This window comes from Callorhinchus milii, unplaced genomic scaffold (assembly GCF_018977255.1).
Source record: "Callorhinchus milii isolate IMCB2004 unplaced genomic scaffold, IMCB_Cmil_1.0 Scaffold5, whole genome shotgun sequence".
NCBI lineage: Eukaryota > Metazoa > Chordata > Chondrichthyes > Chimaeriformes > Callorhinchidae > Callorhinchus > Callorhinchus milii.
Genome location: NW_024704746.1, coordinates 67,461,638 through 67,480,917, shown reverse-complemented (window position 1 = coordinate 67,480,917; position 19,280 = coordinate 67,461,638). Strand labels below are relative to the sequence as shown.

At 53.6% G+C, this 19,280-nt stretch overlaps 1 protein-coding gene across 4 annotated transcripts in view; it reads left to right on the top strand.

Moving 5' to 3' along the window:
• The window catches only part of frmd4a (FERM domain containing 4A), an 88,735-nt gene that overhangs the window by 52,688 nt on the left and 16,767 nt on the right, over positions 1 to 19,280 (top strand). For 3 of the 4 annotated variants that reach the window (XM_042335396.1, XM_042335399.1, XM_042335397.1), the window contains 10 exons: positions 2,602 to 2,696; positions 3,136 to 3,228; positions 4,938 to 5,022; positions 7,371 to 7,427; positions 8,082 to 8,104; positions 10,017 to 10,100; positions 12,946 to 13,011; positions 13,487 to 13,544; positions 14,886 to 14,972; positions 18,062 to 18,138. In XM_042335396.1, coding sequence (XP_042191330.1) covers positions 2,602 to 2,696; positions 3,136 to 3,228; positions 4,938 to 5,022; positions 7,371 to 7,427; positions 8,082 to 8,104; positions 10,017 to 10,100; positions 12,946 to 13,011; positions 13,487 to 13,544; positions 14,886 to 14,972; positions 18,062 to 18,138 — 725 coding nt within the window. Of the gene's footprint in view, positions 1 to 2,601; positions 2,697 to 3,135; positions 3,229 to 4,937; positions 5,023 to 7,370; positions 7,428 to 8,081; positions 8,105 to 10,016; positions 10,101 to 12,945; positions 13,012 to 13,486; positions 13,545 to 14,885; positions 14,973 to 17,534; positions 17,621 to 18,061; positions 18,139 to 19,280 lie in introns of those variants that run through there. The other variant, XM_042335398.1, reaches the window with a different exon arrangement.

Here is a 19,280-nt window from a genome sequence, read left to right as displayed (position 1 = left end):
CGCCTGACAGCCCACCCTTCTCTTACCCCCTCCCCTCCCTTACCTCCCACCCACCCATCCCCTCCCCTAGCCCCACCCGCCCCAGCTCTGGACGCTCGCCCAAGGGAATCAGCTCCTCTATCTTCTGAAAGCCTCAAGATGACTGTCCAGCAAGGACCACCCTGGCCGGCCGTTAGGGCTTTGGCTTGCAGCGTTAGCCGGAGCTGAGTGGGAGGATTCCCTGCTTCCCACAAACAGTCGTGGGACGAGTGACCACATTATATATATATTTTTGGAGGGATTATCCCCCCCCCCGGAAAGCGATCCCCCAATCGACTAACAACCGGGTCCCTACTTACTGCTGGTAAACAGAGGCGCCTGTGTGTATGTGTGTGTGTGTGCGTGGAGTAAGGAAACTTGCCCAACGTTTCGCCCGGGAATCGGACCCGGGTCCTCTGGCGTGCGAGGCGAGTGTTCTAACCACTGCGCTACAGGATTCCCAATGAAATTGAGCCCTGTTTGCCGCGAGCGACGAGCGGGGATCAAAGGGAGTGTCTGAATACAAGTCATTGACGTGGTAGACAAGACTTCAAAGCCAGGGCTTGAATGAATCATTCCCCCCCCTCGCCCTCCCCCTCCTTCCCTGAGGTCAGCTGTGATAGCTTGCGAGAGACAGCGACTCACAGAGCTCCTTGTCTGTTTCAGACCCCCCTCCCTCTCCCCCTCCCTCTGCCCCTCCCTCTCCCCCTCCCTTCCCTTCCGTTCCTCCATCCCTTTTCCCATCTGTGCCCTGTTCGGGTGGACATTGCAGATCCTGTGGGAAACGAGAAGGGAGTTTCTCTCTCTCTCTCTCTCTCTCTCTCTCCCGTTGTCCTGGCCGACAATCCCCCCCCCCCCACCCAATAAAATAGGTCACTCGCTCGCTTCACGGCTGTTTGCGGGGAGGCTGCTGTGCGCAGTTGCCTGCCACGTCCTTGGGACGTCCTCCCGACGTGGAAGGCGCTCTACGAATGTAACCCTGTTGCTGCTGTTGTTGTTGTTCACAGTCACTACGCTTTACCGTAGTTTCCGTGAAGCGCCGTGAGACGTCTCGACAACGTGATCGGGCGCGTCGTCAAATGCGAGGATTGTTTGTGCGGATGCGGCGGTTATTAGGATACGGCGGGAATTGCGGGAGGGAGAGAGAGAGAGAGAGAGAGAGAGAGAGAGGGAACAGAAGGAAAGAGAGGAGGTTCTATATTTGTCTCACGCTCTGGTGGGGGTGGGGGTGGCGGTGGAGGGGGGGAGAGAGCTGTTTCAGTGACCCCTGTGGGCACAGAGCTGTGAATGCAGTTGGGAAGGGCTTTGGCACGAGATTCTCGATGCAAAACGCACATCATCTGATTTCAGAGGACTTTTAAACTGACCTCTTTTGTCTCGTTCGCTCTCTCAGTCCATCAGTCTCTCACTGACTCTCTCTCTCTCTCTCAGTCGCTCACTCTCTCAGTCACTCACTCACTCACTCAGACACTCACTCACACACACACGCGCGCACACACACGCACTCACACACACGCTCACACACACTCATACACCCTCACACACACCCTCACACACACTCATACACCCTCACACACACCCTCACACACACTCATACACCCTCACACACGCGCTCACATACACATACACACACATGCTCACACACACATGCTCACACACACACACACACGCTCACACACACACACACGCAATCACATAAACACACACACTCGCTCACGCAGTAATATTCCTTGCATTTCACACAGCGCCTGATCAAGTCATCGAGACGTCTCAAAGCGCTTCGCAGGAGATACGCTGTAAAGTGCAGTGACTGGGAGTTTGTGGGTGAAACTTGGCAGCCAATTGCACACAGCAGTGTTCCCCGCAAACAGCCGCGGAGCGAGTGACCGATTTTATTTGGGTGGGGGGGGGGGGGTGGGGGGATCGTTGGCCAGGACACCGGGAGAGAGGGAGAGATCCCCGGGATCTTATAACGTCCGCCTGAGCAGGGAGTGAGGTTCCGTTTTCGCTGCTGACGATGAAATAAAACCGACTCGACTGTGGGGCGTTGTTTACCCGATCGGTCACGGAAACTCCCGACACGAGTGGCTTCCGGGGAATTCTTGTCTTGTGTTGGGAACGTCAAAGGGATTCTTTGTAACTGAGCGGGAAGTAAGGGGGAGGTGGTGGGGGGGGGGTGGCGGTGGGGGGGAAGAGGACAGACAGCTGTGGCCTCTGCGTGTTGGCTGCACGAACAAAGAAGGCCATCGTTTGAGTTGCAGTTGAGTTGGATGAAGCTGGTTCTCGGTCACTGACCCTCTCTCCCCAGCCTCCAAACCCCCTCCCCCTCTCTCTCTCTCTCCCCTCCCCTCCCCCACCCCCCCACTGCGCACACCCCCATTACTCTGTTAATAGAGAACATTGTTGTGTCTGATGGCTCCTGACTGTACTTTACACAGCTCCCCCCCCCCCCCAACCCCTCCGACAGAGCACGGCAATGGGGGTTGGAATAGAGAGCTCTCACACGCTCTCTCTTTCTCTCTCTCTCTCTCTCTCTCTCTCTCACACTCTCACGCTCCCTCTCTCCCTCTCTTTCTGTTACAGCCTAAGCTGTTGGCTAAGGAGCTTTTGGACCTGGTGGCTTCTCACTTCAACCTGAAGGAGAAGGAATACTTTGGCATCGCCTACACTGACGAATCGTGAGTCACTGCATCAATAACAACAACAACAACAACAACACCAGCAGCAACAACAGCAGCAGCAACAACACATTACATGACATTTAACGCAGCGCCTTTCAAGGTGTCAGGAGGACATCCCAAGGCGCTGGACAGTCAGGGACTTGGACCCGAGCTGGTGGTCGGGATCAGGGAGTGGGGGTGGAGGGCGGGTGAGGGTAGGGGGTTGGAGGGTGACCGAAGGCTGGGGTGGTGGTCAAGTGGAGGGTCTTGAGACGGGCCTTTAAGGAGGCGAGGGAGCGAGGCGGGATGGAGTCCCAGAGGGTGGGGGGCGGGTGGGGTGGGCAGAGAGGCCGATGGTGGAGAAGTCACACACACACACAATGTGCTGAAGGGTTGTTGTGGTCGGGTGCTGTGTGGGGGCTGACGTTCTCTCTCTCTCTCTCTCTCCCGCCCACAGGGGCCATTGCAGTTGGCTACAGCTGGATCGCAGAGTGTTGGAACATGATTTCCCCAGGAAATCAGGACCCATCGTCCTACACTTCTGTGTGAAGTAAGTCATCTTCCCTCCCTCCCTCCCTCCCTCCCTCCCTCCTTCATGTATTCTTCACCTTCATTCTGTCATAACATAACATAACATAACATGTAGGAGTAGGAGGAGGCCATTCGGCCCTTCGAGCCTCTGCCCCGCCATTCAATCATGGCTGATCTTCTAATCTAACTCCAGCTGATAACCCGACTCTGCCTTATCCCCATAATCCCTTAACCCCTTTTGCAATAAGAAATCTATCTCAGTCTTGAATATGTTCAAGGCTGAGCGTCAACAGCCCTTTGGAGCGTCAACAGCCCTTCCTTGGTTTGTTCATTGGCTGGTGGGTTCGAATGGTTCCTTCGTTCCTTTATTCCCTCGTTCTTCCCTTCATTCTGTCATTCGTTTGTCCCGTCGTGTATTCCTTCGTTGGTTGGTTGGTTGGTTAGTTCGTTCCTTCCTTCATTTGTTTATTTGTTCGTTCGCTGATGCTTTTGTTTTTGTGACTGTGTGCTTGTTGGCGTCGTTAAACCTTCATCCCTATTGATCACTCATTTCACTTCGTTTCATTTCATGGCTGGTGGTGGGGACGTCGCTGTGAGCAAAACGGCTGCCGCCATCGCCCACAAAATCACACAGTCACTACGCTCACGCTTTTTGACGATGTGATAAGGCACCAAATGAAATGCGGTGGTCATTATTGTAATCATTAATGTCGTGGCTGCGGTTACTTGGAGGGTTTTGCCTTCCAGCTGAAGGCGGAGCGGAATCTTTGAAAACCTTACACCTGCTCCCAATCTATGGTGACGATGATGATGATTATTAATCGTTAATAATAATTAATACGGTTATTGATCCAGAAACCATGTTTTTTTTAACGCATTCCCCTTCTGCCAAATCGGCCACCGAAGTAAGGCTGAGAAATCATGAGAACGTTTCATCGTTTGACGTCACCTTAAGGCTCCAGACAGGACGTTCTCGGGGCTGGGACCGGGCGGAATTTTAGGCTTCGTTCCCGGGAGCTCTCGGTCGGGGGAGGAAAGGGTCGCAGAGCGCCTTTTGTGTGTTAATGTTGTGGTGCGCACCGCCCCCTGGCGAACCTGTACTGGTACTGCACCCGGTAGAGGCACACAGGGAAGGGCACGGCACGCAGGCAAACACTGTGTATACACACACCCACACACACACACACACACACAAAGGCTGTATATACACACACAGACGCAGGCAAATACTGTATACATACACACACGCACACATGCAAATACTGCATATCCGCCCGCACACGCACAGACAAATACTGTTTATACGCCAACACAGGCAAATATACACACACGCGCGCGCAGCAGCAACAACAGGATTTCATTTATAGAGCGCCTTTCACGTCGGGAGGACGTCCCAAAGCGCTGGACAGTTGGGTCAGGACACACAGACAGAGCAAATACACACACACACACACACACAGAGACCGGGCTAATACACACACACACACACAGAAAGGGCAAATACACACACACACAGGCAAATACGCGCACACATACACACATGAAAATATACTCAAGAGGCAAACACACACAAACACTTGCAATTACACACACGCGCACACATACAAATACACACACACACATACTCGCACATACAAATACACACGCACACACAGGCAAACACACATGTAATCACCGCAGAGGTATGATTTTCAGTGAGACGGACTGTCCTGTGCCCTTGTTTGGCAGGTTCTACATTGAGAGCATTGCGTACCTGAAGCACAACGCCACCATCGAGCTCTTCTTCCTCAACGCCAAGTCTTGTATCTACAAGGTACTGAGCCGTGCGACAGCGACACCCGACCCCACATCGCAGGGCACTCTCGCACCCCTAACGCCGGGGTTTGATGAGGTCAGAGGGAGAGGGGAGGGGGCTTTCAGCCTGGATCAGTCAGTCGCGCTCTCGTCTCTCAGGCAAACGATTGTGGGGTTCAAGCCCCTCTCCCTCCCCCCCACGTTTCCATAAGTTGGTCACTTCGCCTGGTGGTTGAGGGATTTTGCTGTAACACAGTCACTACACTCGGCGGCAAATCCCTCTGAGGTGCTGGGCGCTGGGTCAGAATGTTGAGTTGGGGGGTGGGGGGAGGCGTGCAGCGTAGTGGTTAGCTCGCGAGCGCGAGGATTCCCGGGCCGGGGCGAAACCTTAGGCTGGTTTCCTTACTCCCCCAAGGGAGGGACCTAATTGGGGGAATTACATCCTGAAGATGGGTGCGGATGAAGAAGACCTTTTGGCCCATCTGATCTCATCCCAATTCAACCCCCGCAATACCGTAGCCCTGAGCTCGTCATTTCTCAATCAGCCCAGATGAAAGCCTTACGCTGCTCTCCTCTCCCCGAAGCTCTGACACTAGCGGAGGTGGCAGTGGAGAAGGGAGAGGGTCAGAGCGAGTGAAGGAGCTTTGCTCCTAGCGGTGTGGAGTGGGGGGTGTGGGGGAGGTTTGCTGCGAGTGTGGGGGGGGACTATCAGAGAGAAAGTTTTGCTTCATTGAGATTTGGCAACCAGAGAGAGAGTGTGGGCGGGAGAGAGATCTGTTTATATCAATCTATCTATATATATATATTAAGGAAAAGGATTTGTTTTGGCTCTCAGGGTTACGGATCAGACTGACGCTGGAGTTTGTATGTGTGGTGGGGTGGGGTGGGGGGGGGGAATGGGAGGGAGGAGGGTGTGTGTGGGTGTGGGCAATGAGCTCTAGACTGCGTTTTTACGCAGAGGAATTTCTGCTCCGACCACAACGCTTACGCCTGAGAGCTTTGGAATCCCTTCACTGCCTTGAGGTGCCTTCGGAGAGATAGAGAGAGAAATAGGGAGAGAGAGAGACAGATAGAGAGAGAGAGAGAGAGAGAGACACACACGCACACAGACAGATAGAGCTGTTCTCTGTTAGTGAGAAAATCCTCACTCGACAAGAGTCTGTCGTTCAGGCGCTGCAGTTAACGATGTCGGACCAGAAAAAAGTTTTTATTCCGGGGGTGAAGGTGTGGGTTTTGTTGATATGTATTTGGGATGGAGAGAGAGAGAGAGCGAGAGAGAGAGGGAGAGGAGCGAATGATTTACACCTCGTAGTTGGCTGGCTGACACGGATAGAGCGGGAGAGAGAGAGAGGGAGAGAATGAGAGAGAGGGAATGTGAGAGTCAGAGAGAGAGAGAGAATGCGTGAGAGTCAGAATGAGAGGAAGAGAGAGAATGTGAGAGAGGGAGAGAGAATGCGAGCGTCAGAGAGAGAGAGAATGTGAGAGTCAGAGAGTGAGAGGAAGGGAGAGAAAATGAGAGAGAGAGAGAGAGAGAGAGAGAGAGAGAGAATGGAAGAGAACGGGAAGGAGGGAGAGAGACGTGTTACTTTCTGCCCCTGTATAGCTGTAGCTGTGCCCAGTGCCCTGTGTCTGTGCCCTGTGCCCTGTCCCTGTGTTCTGTGCCCTGTGCCCTGTGCCCTGTCCCTGTGCTCTGTGCCCTGTGCTCTGTCCCTGTGCTCTGTGCCCTGTCCCTGTGCCCTGTCCCTGTGCCCTGTGCCCTGTGCTGTGTGCCCTGTGCCCTGTGCTCTGTGCCCTGTGCCCTGTTCCTGTCCCTGTCCCTGTCCCTGTCCCTGTCCCTGTGCCTGTGCCCTGTCCCTGTGCCCTGTGCCCTGTCCCTGTGCTCTGTGCCCTGTGCTCTGTGCCCTGTCCCTGTGCTCTGTGCCCTGTCCCTGTCCCTGCCCCTGTCCCTGTGCCCTGTCCCTGTGCCCTGTGCTCTGTGCCCTGTCCCTGTTCCTGTCCCTGTCCCTGTCCCTGTGCCTGTGCCCTGTCCCTGTGCTCTGTGCCCTGTCCCTGTGCCCTGTGCTTTGTGCCCTGTCCCTGTTCCCTGTCCCTGTGCCCTGTGCCCTGTGCTCTGTGCCCTGTCCCTGTGCCCTGTCCCTGTGCCCTGTCCCTGTGCCCTGTCCCTGTGCCCTGTGCCCTGTCCCTGTCCCTGTGCCCTGTGCTCTGTGCCCTGTCCCTGTGCTCTGTGCCCTGTGCTCTGTGCCCTGTCCCTGTTCCCTGTCCCCGTCCCTGTGCCCTGTCCCTGTGCCCTGTGCCCTGTCCCTGTGCCCTGTCCCTGTGCCCTGTGCCCTGTGCCCCGAGCTGACCTGGTGTATGTGATGTTTACAGGAGCTGATCGAGGTTGAGACGGAGGCGATATTTGAGTTGGCGAGTTACATCCTGCAGGTGGGGCTCGAGGGTTTGTTACGTTTAGTGGTTATCAGGGGGGGAGAGGGTGGGGGGGGAGAGGGTGGGGGGGACAGAGGGTGGGGGGGAGAGGGTGGGGTTGGGGGGGCAGAGGGTGGGACTGGGGGGAAGATGTTCTCATCTTTGATGTCGTTGATCAAGACCCTCCTCTTCGACTGCGCCTTGAGTCACCCTCCGACCCCCCCCCCCACCCTCCCCCGCCCTGCACCCCACCTCCTGACCCCCAACCCCCAGGTGGGTCCAAATCCCCGACTGTCCAGCGCCTTGGGACGTCCTCCCGACGTGAAAGACGCTGCGTAAATGTCATTTGTTGTTGTTGTTGCCTTCAGCAGCTACGCCCTAACCTCTGGAACTCCCTCCCTATGTCTCCACCCCCCCACCCCACCTCACCCCCACCCACCCCCCCTTCCCCCCCACCCCTCTCTCTCTCGCTCAGTGTCCGATCTCTCTATTGTACAGCGCTCTGAGACATGAAGAGGGGCGTGTATGTTGTTGTTGTTGCTGTTGTTGCTGTCGTTGTTGTTGTTGTTCTCATTCCTGTTGACGTTGTTGTCGTCGTTTCTGTCGTTAACCCTTTCCCTGCCACCGGAGACCGGCCTGACGTTAACCCTTTACCTGCCGATTGCCTTGCAGGAAGCCAAAGGAGATTATTCCAGGTGAGTGAGCGAGTCTCGTCTCCGTGCCTGTGCCCGGGAGCAGGTCTGTACACGCGGCTCTGCGTCCTCTTGAGTGTGCGTACAGCGTTTCCGTACAGCGCCCCGAGACGCTCTACATCGCCAATTGGCCGCCGCGTTTCGCCCACAAAAATACGCAGTCACTACACTTTACAGTGAATCCTGTGAAGCGCTTTGGGGAATCTCGACGACGTGATAAGCTGCTATATTAAATGTAAAGATTATTATTATTATTATTATTATTATTCATTAATATAAAGTCCCCAATGGGGGTCGCGGGGCTTTGAACCCACATCATTCTGCCCCAGAGTCGAGAGAGCGATGTGCTGGTGTATTTTTTTGCCCGCTCGCTCCCAGCTCTGCTCTCTTCGTGCCCCCGGATTTCCTCTGGGAGGACAGGATGTTTCTGCAGCCCAGCAATTGTGTTGATTTGTTCCTGTCTAATCTGCTCCCGAAACCTTCCAGCTAATTAACGCGACTGGTCGTGGCTTCCTGCTCTGCGATCGCAAACCAAGGCCAGAGCTTTAATAATAATAATAATAATAATAATAATAATAATAATAATAATGCTGACATTTGACACAGCGCCTTATCACGTCGTTGAGACGTCTCAAAGCGCTTCACAGGATACGCTGTAAAGCGGAGTGACTTGTGTGTTTTGTGGGCGAAACGCGGCAGCCAATTGCGCCCACAGCGTCCCCACGAGCAGTGGTGGATCGAGTGACCACATCTTTTATTTTGAAGGGCTTATTACCCCGGGAAAGGGATCGACTAACCAGCGGGTTACTGTTAGGTAAACAGAGGCGCGCGTGTGGAGTAAGGAAACTTGCCTAAGGTTTAGCCCCTGACCCGCCCGGGAATCGAACCCGAGTGTCCTCTCGCTTGCGTTCTAACCACTGAGCTACAGGAACTCCACCATTTGACAAACCAATGGTAGAAGGGTTCGGAAGGCTGGAGGGAGGTCTAACCACTGAGCCACAGGACTCAACAAACAGCCCGTTTCTGTGCTGTGCAGAGTCCCACTTCTTCATTCACTCGGCGAGAGGGACTGTTGCTGAGCTGCCCCCGAGACTGGCCTAATCTTCCCTGACGTTGTGAGTCCAAAAACGAACACTATACTCCACGTGAGGTCTGTCCAGCCTTGTGAGCAACAATAGCATCTTTGTCCAGCTTTAATATGCCAGTCCTTCCCTCCTTGTTAGAAAGAAGAAAGGACTATTTTTTTTCGCGCAGCCCCTTTCCTTCGTCGATCTGAAAACATCTCAGCCGTTTACCGTCAAGTGTAAAAGCACCAGCGGTGAGGACTGAGACCGTCATTCCAGTATTAGAGAAGGTAGTCACTCTCTCCCGCTGTCCCAACAGATCATTTGTGGAGTCCTGTCGTGTAGCGGTTAGAGCTCCCGCCTCGCAAGACCGGGGCCCCCTCTTCGATTCCTTAGCCAAGTTTCCTCGCTCCGCACATTTCCGCAGCAGTCAGTAGGAACCCCGTTGCTAGTCGATTGGCGGATCACTTTCCAGTGGGGGGGGGAAATAAACCCTTCAAAAAAAAAAATCTGGCCTCCCCATCCACGACTGTTCGTTGGACGGACGCTGCTGTGCGCAATTGGCTGCCGCATTTCACCCGCAAAGTATCCAGTCACTACACTTTACGGTATAACCTGTGAAGCGCTCTGTGGCGTCTCGAAGACGTGATAAGCGCTGTATCAAATGCAGATTATTATCATCATTATTATCATTATATAGTTTGGGACACGACATGTCCGAGCCACTGGCAGGATGGTGGGAAGGCGAACTGGGTGGACCTTGGTCTTCTTCCCTCTAGAAATCCCTGTGTTCTCATGTCAGTGGCCGGTGTGACAACCTCACTCCCCGTCTGTGTGTCTTTCTCTTTCAGCAACGAAGCCACGAGAGCTGACCTGAAGAGATTGCCAGCCTTGCCCACACAGGCCCTGAAGGAACATCCATCACTCGCCTACTGGTAGGCGTCAGACTTGACAGCCACTCGCCCCCATTTTGCCTCCTAGTACTTGTTAGCTCAGCGTGTGTCAGCCTGGCTCAGCGGAAGCTCTCTCTCTCTCTCTCTCTCCCAGTGTCCTGGCCAACAGTCCCCCAAATAAAACTGGTCGCTCACTTCAAGACTGTTTGCGGGGACGCTGCTGTGCGCAATTGTCCGCTGCGTTTCGCCCACAAAGTACACAGCCTCCGCACTTTACAGCGCATCCTGCAAAGCACTTTGAGGCGTCTCGACGACCTGATAAGACGCTGTATCAAATGCCGGGGTTATTATTATTATTATTATTATTATTATGATAGTTATTAAAGATTTCCTGAAACCTGGATGGCCGGGAGGGAAGATACCAAAACAAAAAGCAGCTTCCAAAAGAAAATTTCTGCCCCACCTTAAACCCGAAGCTCGTAAAACGGTGCTAAGGCTAGACCGTGAGGAATTTGGGGATCGGGGCTTCCCGTTACCGTTCCCCGAAAGAGGGTTGAGTCGAGCGAGCGAGCGAGAGAGGGAGTTGGGCAGTTTTCCAGCAGAGGAAATGATCTTATAGATTGTCATTTTTCTTGGCATTGGCCGCAGTAATGTTACTCGTGAGAGAGAGAGGCAGCTTGGGAGGTGTGTGTGTGGGTGGGTGGGGGGGGGGGGGGCGCGGGGGGCTTGGTGGGGGGCGGGGGTGGGATCTTCCTCTGAGATTCAGGGTCGGGCACATTATCGGTAATTCGAAGGCAGCTGTGTTTTAGCTCAAACCCGTTGCTGCCGTGAGTCAGTCCCTGACTCATCCAACGTGACTGCACTTTGTTCAGCTCATCGTGACTCGTCTCGCTCCCCCGCTGGAGCTCTCTACTCTAACCCCATTCCCCTGCTACCCTGCTATCCCTCTCTCTCTCCCTCTCCACCCCCATTGTGTCTGTGTTGGGGTTCGCTCCCCCACTGGAGCTCTCTACTCTACTCCCAACCAGTTTTCCTCAAGTACTCAATACAATTCCCATTGGAAGGCTGACATGGGCTTGTCCTTTGCTGAGGTGGTGCCATTTGGTGTAGCAGATCGGAGAGAGAAAGAGAGAGCGAGGGTAGAAACAGATACGAGAGGAGGGGAAAGGGGAGAGAGAAAGAGAAGGGGGAAAAGAGGGAGGGAGAGAGAGAGAGGGTGGGGTGGGGGGAGAAAGAAAGAGGAGAGTTGCGCGGAGGAAAGAGAGAGAAGGGAAGAGAGAGGTAGAGAAAGCGAGGGAGGGCGAGAGAGGTGGCGGGGGGGAAGAGAGAGGAGAGGGAGAGAGAGTGAGATAGAAAGGGAGAGGTGGGGGTGAGAGAGAGAGAGAGCGAAGGGGAGAAAGAAAGGGAGAGAGAGACGAGTGAGAGAGTGTGGGGGCCATCTGTGAGTTGACCCACATTCCTGCTGTATGTGAGGGGAGAGCAGCAAGGCGGGGGGGGGCGATGGGGCGGTGTGGGGGGGGGGAAGGGGAGGAAAGAGGGAAGTGATAACAGCAGGTGCAGTGGTGTGGGCTGTTAACCTCTCACATCTGGCAGAATCCAACCTCGTTACTGCATCGCCACCACAGCAGCTGAGAGAGAGGGAGGGAGAGGGAGAGGGCAGTGGGGAGATTCAAACCAAAGTATAGAGTTACCGACTGAATAATAATCCTTGCACAGAGAGGAGCCTCCTCCTGCTTTGACCGCTTTTACCCGTTGCTGACTTAAGTTGGGGCTCGTTTTGCTCGAGCGGAGGAGATTTCACAACGATAACGCTAACATTAATATTAATAATCCTTGCGTGCGATACAGCGCCTTATCGGGCCGTCGAGACTGTCTCAAAGCGCTTCACGGGTTAGACTGCAAAGTGCGGCGACCGGGTATTTTTTGTGGGCGAAACGCGGCAGCCGATTGCGCTCAGCGACGTCCCCCACAAACTTGCCTAAGGTTTCGCCCCCGCCCGGGAATGGAAACCCAGGTCCTCTCGCTTGCGAGGCGATGGCTCTGACCACTGAGCTAACGTCCTTCTTGACGTGATGTGTAATTAGGAGAAACATAATCCTTGCGTTTTATTTTAAGAGCTCCGAGACGCTGCGCTGCTTGAAGGGCGCTGTACAAATATAAATGCAAGTTGTTTTTTTTTTCACAAGTCCCAATACTTTCTCCTTCCTTTAAAGAATTCTCTGCCTTTTTGAACTCTCTCGACATCAAAAAGAATTAATTGGTAGCTTTAAAACCACGAGGAAGAAATAACAGCCCTTTATTCCCTCACCCCCCCCCCCCCATTTTCTTCAAATGAAAGGCTGTGAGATGGAGAGACTGTGTTTCCGAGGGCAGAACAGGTTATTATGCGTGTAAGACAATCCTGTACATTGATCGCTCACCCCCCGCCCCCCCCACCACCACCACCCCCTCGGGAGCCACAGAGTGCTGGGAACCACACTCGACCACCCCAGTCTCTCTCTGTCACACACTCTCTCTCTCTCTTTCCCACATCGCCAAACACTCTCAAACACTCCCTGTTCCTTACACACAGTCTCAATAACCGTAGTTCTCTCCCGCGCTCTCTCTTTCTCCCTCACTCTCTCTCCCCCATTCTCCCCCTCTCTCTCTTCCTCTACCCATCTCTCTCTCTCTCTCTCTCTCTCTATCTATCTCTCCCCCTCTCTATTCTTCTCTTCCCCGGTGTCCTGGCTGACAATCCCCCCCCCCAGCCCCAAATAAAAGTGGTCATTCGCTTCCCGGCTGTTTGTGGGACACTGCTGTGCGCAACTGTTTGCGACATGAATAAAGGTCGTATTAACCGCGAGGCTATCGTTAAGTGAGTGCTTTGTGTCTTGACGCCTTTTAGTGAGGACAGAGTGATAGAACACTACAAGAAGGTGAATGGACAATCAAGAGGGCAGGCGATTGTCAAGTGAGTAAAAACAATCATTTATTTTACGTTAATGGGGTGTCAGCAACTGTCATTAATAAATCATTAAACCCTACAGCCAAAGCCCTAACTAACGGGGAGGGTGGTCCAAGCAGTGGGAAAGCTTGTCCAGACAGCGCTCTCTCTCTCTCTCTCTCTCTCTCTCTCTATGGCCGTACTACGTGTGGGTTTAGCTGGTTAGATTCCAGCAGTTACCCCCAACGCACACTCTGGGCTCTCCGGAGAGAGAGAGAGAGAGCGTCCATTCCGACATTCCATCTCTGGGATTTCCATGCAGGTGGGAGGCCTGGAATTTCTCAGTTGGGTTTGGAGACTCTTAAGCAACGGTGACGGGTTTCCGTGCGTGTCAGACACCCGGCCGGGCAAACAGAAAGAATAAATATAATGTGAAGTTGCCACCGTTGCCGGACACTGACTCTCTTAACTCATGGCCTGTCCCCTTATCTTTTGTTGGCAGTTACATGAGCATCGCAGAATCTCTTCCAACCTACGGTGTCCACTATTACGCAGTGAAGGTAAGCCAGGCTCTTCGATCGGTTTCAAAAGGGGCAAAACCTTAGGCAAGTTTCCTTACTCCACACACACGCACACACCCGCCTTCTATTTACCAGCAGTAAGTGAGAACCCGGTTGTTAGTCGATTGGCGGATCGCTTTGCAGAGGGCAATAAATCTCTTCAAAAATAAATAATAATTTGGTCACTCAGTCCACGGCTGCCGCGTTTCGCCCACAAAACACACAGTCGCTGTACTTTACGGTGTGTCCTGTGAAGCGCTTGGAGACGTCTCGAGGACGTGATCAGGCGCCGGGTCAAACATAAGGATCATTATTATTATTGCTCCTCATATCTGATGCCTCCGTTTAACACTCACGGGAATCATCCCAGTCGCCCTATTGCTGAGCCGGGCTGGACTGGGCTGTACTTAACAGTCCCCTGGATTACTGGATTACTGGATTACTGGCCTGGCTCAGGAACAAGAGAGCAAAATAGCAATTTACCGAACATCTCTTACGTAACCCAAAGTCCAGAGATATTTAGTGGTGCTTTCCGCACGTCTCCTAACCTTGTAATTAAAGGGGCCGCTTTCTGTCTAGCCGTGGTGGAGGAATGGGTTGAGTTCGAACAGAGATTGGAAAGGGCTGGGAAGGGGGGAGAGTTCACTCTGCTCTGAGGGTGACCCCCCCCCACCCCCACACACACACACACACACACACACAAACACACACACACACTGCTGGGAGAGCAGCTTGCAGAGTTACAGTGAAAGGAATTTCTTCTCTTCTCGTACACACACACACACACACAGACACCCACAAGTACACACCACCCACAGACACATACTCGCTGCCTTATCATTATGTTAACTACAGCTTAGCAACCGCTTAAGCAGTCTAACTCTTTTTACATCCCAACGTGACTTGCGGACCCGATGCTTTACTGGGCAGAAATTCGCCCACAGAATAACCAGTCACTCCACTTTACAGTATATTCTGTGAACGGCTTTGAGATGTTTCGAAGACGTGATAAGCGGCGCTGTATCAAATGCAAGGTTTATTATTATTAATATCATTGTACGGATCTTGAACGCGGAGTGTTCAATGTGATTCCTGTCTCGATCCCCCCCCCCCCCTCTTCCTCTGAGCATCGGAGAAGCGGGTATATCTTTTCTTACGGGACTCCAGTGTGTCTATTTGTCCTAAAAATGAATATCAAGTGAGCTTTGGCCCCAGACTGCATTTCACGGTAAAATAAAATCCTGCCGAGCGCTTTGAGGCTCTGTGACACGGCTCTGTGTCGCTGCTGAGGTTCGCTGTTATTGCAAGACCTTAACCAGAGGTTGTGATTGCTCCCCACAGGACAAACAAGGCATTCCCTGGTGGCTGGGGCTGAGCTACAAAGGGATCTTTCAATATGATTATCAGGACAAGGTGAAGCCCAGGAAGGTAAGCAAGAGAGAGAGAGCGAGACGTACGCCTGGGGGCAGGGAATCCTCGCCCTCGGCTCCTGTTAACCCCGCAGCCAAAGCTCTAACGGGGAGGGTGGTCGTAGCTGGACAAGCAGCGGGAAAGCTTGGCCAGACAGCGCTCTCGCTGAGTTGGAATCCTGTAGCTTGGTTGTTAGTCAACGGGTGGATGGCTTTTCCGGGGGTAATAATTCCTGCTAAATAAATAATAATAATTTGGTCACTTCAACCCACGGCTGTTTGTGGGGACAATTGGCTGCCGGGTTTTGCCCACAAAATACACAGTCGGTTCACTTTACAATGTATCCTGAGAAGCGCTTTGAGACGTCTCAACGACGTGATAAGGCGCTGTATCGAGTGCGAGGGTTATTATTATTTAAGATAGCCCCGGAGCGAATGACCGACCAGTGTTGATTGTCGGCCAGGACTTCGGGAGGAAACTCTTTTCCCAACAGCCTGAACAGGGCACAGACGGGTGGGGAGTGAAGTTTAACGTCTCATCCTGAAGGATGGCGTTTCCGACAACACGGCTCTCTCTCTCTCTCTCTTTCCCCCCTCCCCAGCGCTGTGCTCGAGCCTCAGCCAAGACTGTGAGCTCAAAGTCCCCGACGTGCGGGGGTTCAAACCCCCGACCTTCTGACTCCCAAGTCGAGAGAGAGCGAGCGACTGGATTGAGCCAGGCTGACGCACTGATAGTAAAATCAGGCTGTGTGGGTTTTTTTTGTGGGGAAGGGGGNATGGGGAAGAGATATGTCATTTTATTTCCTGTGGTTTGATTGTGGACAGGATGTTGGGGTTCCGAGATTTGAATTGCTATCACCTTGTGGGGGGGGAGAGACTGTTGTCTAAGGCAGACGGACAATGCGTCTCGGAAAAATGAGTCAACCGTAAAAAGTCGCCCGGGACGGACACAATGGGAGAAGATATCGTCTCGTACTCACTGTTCGCTGGGGTCAGACTCTTGGCTCACTCCCTTGAACTGGAAACGTCCCACAGCTGTTAGGCTCTGCTTCCTGCAGTTTGGGACCTTACCGTTAAGCTGTCCAGCGCACAGTCACTGCGCTTTACAGTAAGACTCCTGCGAAGCCCTTTGAGGCGTCCCCGGTCGACGTCAAACGCAAGGATTATTATCGATTATTATTATTATAGAGAAGGCTGTTTCTCTTGGTAGAAATGTGCAACGGTAAAACCCTGTGAAACGGTTCGGGGCTGAGCAGCCTGATGAGAGACGCTGCAGCAAATGGAAGGACTGATATTAGTATTATTATTTATTGATGCTGTTGATGTGAAGTGCTAACGTCCTGGAGAATCGATACGGTGGAGGCAGAGAATCCATTAACAACACAACGCTTCCTGAGGAGATGGAGATTGGGTCACGCACTATGACAGACAGAGAGACAGACAGACAAGAAAGACAGACAGACAGACTGACAGACAGACAGCCCAGCTCTTAACAGCAGAGGATCCCTGTGTTGGAAGCGTTAGGGTCCCAAATAATAATAATCCTTGCATTTGACGTAGAAGCATAGAATATTACAGCACAGAAGGAGGCCATTCGGCCCATCGTGCCTGTGTGTGAGGGACCGTGAACAGGTATATAATGACAATAATCCTTGCGTTTGATATAGCATTGAGACGTCTCAAAGCGCTTCACGGGATACACTGTAAAGTGGAGTGACTGTGTATTTTATGGGCGAAACGCAGCAGCCAATTGCGCACAGCAGCGTCCCACAAACAGCCGTGTGTATGTGTGTACGTCCGCGCGCGTGCGTGCGTGTGTCAACCATCCCCCTCACCCAATACCCCCCCCTCTTCCTCACTCCTACCCCCAGGGGGGACTGGCCATCTCTCTCAAAACGCCTCTCTTTCTCTCTCTCTCTCTCTCTCCCTCACTCTCTGTCCAACTCCCTCTCTGTCACTTTCTCTCTCCCCTCTCTATCTCTCTTTCTCCATCTCTCTCTTTCTCTCTCTCCCATTCTCCCCCTCTCTCTCTCTCTCTCTCTCTCTCCCCTTCCTGTCTCTCCGTCTCTCGGTCTCTTGGTCTCTCTCTCTCTCTCTCTCTCTAACCTCCTGACTGTAAGCAACCGGCCACGTTGTGAAGCTACAGTAAAGCTCCCCCTCAGCCTTCCTCCAGAGCACAGCGCAGAGCTGAGCGACGCTGAATGAGCACCAACTCCAGACTAGTTGCAGGTCCGTGGGCAGGAAGCCAAGGGTTTTTGTCCCAAGAGCATCATGTAATTGGACCACTTCTCATCTTTTGCTTCCAACCAGCGCTGTGGCTGGTGGGGAGGGGGTGGGAGGAGAGAGAGAGAGAGAGAGAAGAAGAGAGAGAGAGAGAGAGGAAATCATGTTCAGCACTCCTACTTCTAACCCTGTCCAGACACAGATGGTTTCACTTATTGCTCAGAAACCACTGGCAACAAAGAGGCTGAGCGTCTGAGAGGGAGAGGGGGAGAGAGAGAGAGAGGCGCGCGGAGAGAGAGAGAGAGAGAGAGAGAGTGAGAGGTGGTTGTGGGGTGGGGGGGGGGACGAAGAAAGAAGGGAAGGAAGGAAAGGGAGAGAGCGGGTGTGGGAGGGAGAGAGTTTGGAAGAACGCAGAGACCCAGAGAAAGAGGATCTTGTCTTACGGTGCGTTTTGAGAGAGAGCGAGAGTGTGCGAGCGAGAGCGTAAGTGTGTGTGTGTGTGTTTGTGAGCAAGAGGATTATTATTATTTTAACTGGAGAAAACCTTTGAAGCGAGAGAGCCCCGGTGGAGTCAGACTGCCTTTATTTTATTTCTCTCGGAGGGGACTCTGTGTGTGTGTTTGTGTGTGGGGGGGGGGGAAGGTAGCTCACAACTAGCGGGTGGGGAGAAGGGGGTCAGGGAGTGTGAGAGTGGGATGTATTTTTAATGGTTTAAATGCTACTCGTGCCTCTCCCCCCCACCCAGGGAATGGCACCGACATGGGGAAGGGGAGGGGGCGAGGGGGGAGTGGATGGGGGGGGTGGGGGGGTGGGGGGCAGGGACGACAGAGCTGGGAAGAGAAGATGGGGTCTGTCTCACTCTCGTTGCCTCTTTGCCCTGTTAAGGTCTTCCAATGGAAACAGTTAGAAAACCTGTACTTCAGAGAGAAGAAGTTTTCTGTGGAGGTTCATGACCCCAGAAGGTAAGAGTCCGACAGCCTCCCCAGCCCCGACACCCCTCCCCACATCCCCCCCCGCATCCCCCACCCCCCCACACACACCTCCGCCCGACCCCACTACCCGCCCTCCCACCCCCAACGCGTGTATTGCAGCGTCTCCCGCGAAGTGCTTTGTGAGATGTCGTTCTTGTGTGTTCGAAAGAACCCCTCTGCCTGACACCCGCACTTTTTACTCCCCCCACCACCCCGCCCACAACAACGCAGTACGCTCCCCCTGTTGAACTGAGACATTAAACCTCCCCCCCCACATCTGTGCCCTGTTCAGGTGGACGTTAAAGACCTCCCAAGGCGCAGTTTGAAAAGAGAAGGGAGGGAGTTGTGTTTGGTTTCCCTCCCAGTGTCCTGGCCGACAAGCCTCTCTGCCCCCCCCCCCCCCCCCCCCATCCCCTCCCCACCTTCGGGAACTCCATCCCCTCCCTCGCCTCCTTCAAGGCGCATCTCAAAACCCTCCTATTTGACCGCGCCTTCGGTCACCCTCCTTCCCCCACCCTCCCTGCCCTCCACCCCTCCTGATCCCCCCACCCCCCTCCAGCTCAGGTGCAAATCCCTTATTATGCAGCCATTTGGGATGTCCTCCCCACGTGAAAGGCTCTGAGTAGATGGGATGTGTTGCTGTTTTGTGGGGTTACCAGGAAGTGTTGTCAAAGCCGGGAATCAGCTCAACGCTGCGATGGGCCGATGGGGATTTCCACAGACTGTACGGCAGCTGTTTGTCAGCTGTTGGGCTTCTCCCAGAGGATCCAGTTTAATATCCTGGACCTCACTCTTCGCGGTCTTGCTCCTCCCTACCTCTGTGACCTCCTAATATCCCACCAACCTGTCCACTCCCTCCGTTCGTCAGGCTCCAGCCTGCTCCCTCTCGCCCGCTCAGGCCGTCAGCCTTTCTGCATCGACCCTCTGGAACTCCATCCCACAAGGGAGAGGACCCGGGTTCGATTCCCGGGCAGGGCAAAACCTTCGGCAAGTTTCCTCACTCCACACACGCGCCTCTGTTTACTGCTGGTAAATAGGAACCTGGTTGATAGTCGATTGGCGGATCGCTTTTCCGGGGGTAATGAACCCTTCAAAAATAATATTAATTTGGTCACTCACTCCACGGCTGTTTG